Source organism: Eriocheir sinensis, chromosome 7 (assembly GCF_024679095.1).
Source record: "Eriocheir sinensis breed Jianghai 21 chromosome 7, ASM2467909v1, whole genome shotgun sequence".
Taxonomy (NCBI): Eukaryota; Metazoa; Arthropoda; class Malacostraca; order Decapoda; family Varunidae; genus Eriocheir; species Eriocheir sinensis.
In genome coordinates, this window is record NC_066515.1 from 234,022 (window position 1) to 236,744 (window position 2,723).

The window sequence follows — 2,723 nt, forward strand, 5'->3', positions numbered from 1 at the left end:
AGGAAATATATATTTTTGTAATATTATAGTTGACATGAAGCCAAAACAAGGAGAAAATTAGAGTTGGCTCAGAACTCATACATGCGAGTTGTAAACACGACTGCAGGCCGCCCCCATACACCTCACAAGTTTCTCCTCTGCTCTGTCTGCTGCTACCCTGAAAAGCTCCTCTCCCCAAGAATATGAACTGCGAACCGTAAGTAAAGGATGAGTCTATTAATACTTCTTTCTGTATCTTACGGAATTACTGCCTAGATTATTAGTATTTATAAGCTGTCCCCGTAAGTCTAAATGGGTAAATAAATGGGGGCGCACGCTGCAAAGTTTGACAGTTCACCTGAAATGATACATGGCCTGACAAAGGGTTAAAGCTTTCCTCATATTTCCCGTTCATATTACCTTTTCAGGTTTGAATGTGACGTCTGCAGCAAGACGTTCATGAGCCCTGAGGCAGCCCAAGCCTGCCTTAATAATCTTAATAACAGGCATAAAGGAATCAGAGGGGGGATGAGTAGGAAAAATATGCCCAGGATAGTCCAGAGTGAAGTTTTTACAGAAACTTTGAGAGAAGGGCTCAGCCTTAGAGATAGATGAGACGTCGGTGCTGTCGTATGGGTTAAAAGGAGAGGAGGGAAAGATGAAAAAGTGAAATTGAAGGAGATATTTTTGGCTAGGTGCCAGAAGTCTCTAGAAGAATTAAAAAAAGCAAGGTTTTGACATTTCCAATTGCTGAAAGAGCTTTTGGTAAGTCGAAGAATAGATTTGGCACGATTCCGGGCAGATACATAAAGATCACGGTTAGCAGGAGTGCGACGAAGGCTCTGGTACCTTTTGTGAACTGACTCTCTATTTTTTAATACCACGAGAACAAGCGTGATTAAACCAAGGCTTTTTAAAAAGCATGAGGAGCGCCTACATTCCTGAGGCTGAACCTCTGTGATGCGCTGGGCACACACGGAGGGGTTTCTTTCCTAGAAGCAGTAATCATTCCACGGGAAATCGGAAAAGTACATCCTCAGGTCGTCCCACCGGGCTAAAGCAAAATACCAGAAGCATTGCCTCTTCGGTGGGTCCAGAGGGTGTACAGTAGGGATGGGCAGAAACCGTTAATTTAAGTACCAGTGGTACCAGTACCGAAACCTCAGGTACCGTTAGTACCGGTACTGGTACCGGTACCGAAAGGAGTATTTTTTTTTTCTTAATGACGTTTGATGAAATTCCTAATTAAATTTTCTATAAAGAAAACTCTCTCTCTCTCTCTCTCTCTCTTGAATGAATGAATGAATGAATGTTGAATGAATGAATGAATGAATGAAGTGAATATTTTTTTTAAGAAAAAAAATAGCATATATATAGTTATTATGGATTAACTCAGTCTAATAACAATAACAGTGTATATTAGCAAACCTATAAATAAAAGAATCGGATATGAAGAATTATCTAACAGATGTTAATAAACTAATGGAGGCGGGAGGGAGGATGGACACAACAAGGCAGGATAAAATGGCGGGAAGACGGGCAGCGACTCGCACAGCAAGGCCCCACACTCCACATCCACTGTAAGCTTCCTCATTTGATTTCCTATTATGGTTCAATGCACAATAATATTTGATGTTAAATTGCCCAATGCATGCCTGTAGGAGAAATACTTAGGAAGGCCCTATTTTATTCTCATATTAATAGCTACATTCTATATCTTTTGGCAGCGAGTTGAAGATCCTAGGACTCTTATAAGCCAGACTGGCTGACAGCAGGGTCTTGATCTTCTCTGAGGCTGTGGTTGGCAGGGCTTGTTTTTTACACAGGCGTTCCTTCCTTCCAATGGCGTAGGGCTGCAGTGCCTGCGCTGTAGGATCAAGCACTTGCCCCTCCAGGACCTTCTAGGTGTAGATGGCCCGGTATCTGTCCCTTCGGCGTTGCTGGGAGTACAACCCCAGCTCCTAGAGTCTTTCCCAGTAGCTGAATCCTCCCATGCCTTGGATTTGTCTGGTGAAGGACCTCTGTACTGCCTCCAGCTGCTGGATGTCTCCTCTCCTGTGAGGTGACCACAGATGGCTGCAATAGTCCAGCAGAGGCTGCACCAGGGCCTTCCATAGGATCAGCATTGTCTCAGGCTCCCTGCTGGTGAAGGTCCTCAGCACCCAGCCTGTAATCATTTTGGCTTTCCTAACTGTCTCCCCAATGTGGTGTTGGAAGGAGCAGTTTTCATCGAGATGCACTCCCAGGCACTTGACGTGAGGCTGTGGTGTGATTTCTTGCCCCCCTTCTGTGTGCAGCTTTGTAGTGTCCTTGATGTCTTGGTTGTGCCCGTGTCTCAGTACTTCGAATTTTTCTTCTTTAAACTGCATGTTGCTTGTGGCTGCCCAAGCATACACAGCGTTAAGGTCTTGCTGTAGGCAGGATACATCCTCGCCGCTGGCGGTGGGTCGACTCACAGTGGTGTCGTCGGCGATTGATGTGAAAAGCGAGTCTCTCACTTCCTCACCGACGTCCATCATATGTATGAGGAACAGAAGGGGGCCCAGAACTGATCCCTGTGGGACGCCACTGACCACCTCGGCCTCCTCTGATCTACATCTATTCACTTCCACTGCTTGCTGGCGTCCAGTGAGGAAGTCGTGGATCCATATCCCCAGCTTTCCTGTTATGCCAAGGGACTTTGTCTTGTGTAGTAGTATACCATGATTTACTTTATCAAATGCTGCGGCAAAGTCCAAAAACAC

At 45.2% G+C, this 2,723-nt stretch overlaps 1 protein-coding gene across 1 annotated transcript; it reads right to left on the reverse strand.

Moving 5' to 3' along the window:
- Positions 1-1,940: 1,940 nt before the first annotated feature.
- On the reverse strand, positions 1,941-2,498 carry LOC126995265 (uncharacterized). The gene has a single exon (XM_050854756.1). It carries the CDS (start codon positions 2,496-2,498, stop codon positions 1,941-1,943), a length of 558 nt encoding a protein of 185 aa, XP_050710713.1.
- Between the last annotated feature and the right edge of the window lie 225 nt (positions 2,499-2,723).

Coding starts and splice junctions, on each gene's coding strand:
- LOC126995265 (XM_050854756.1), bottom strand. CDS start 2,498: ATGATGGACGTCGGTGAGGAAGTGAGAGACTCGCTTTTCACATCAATC.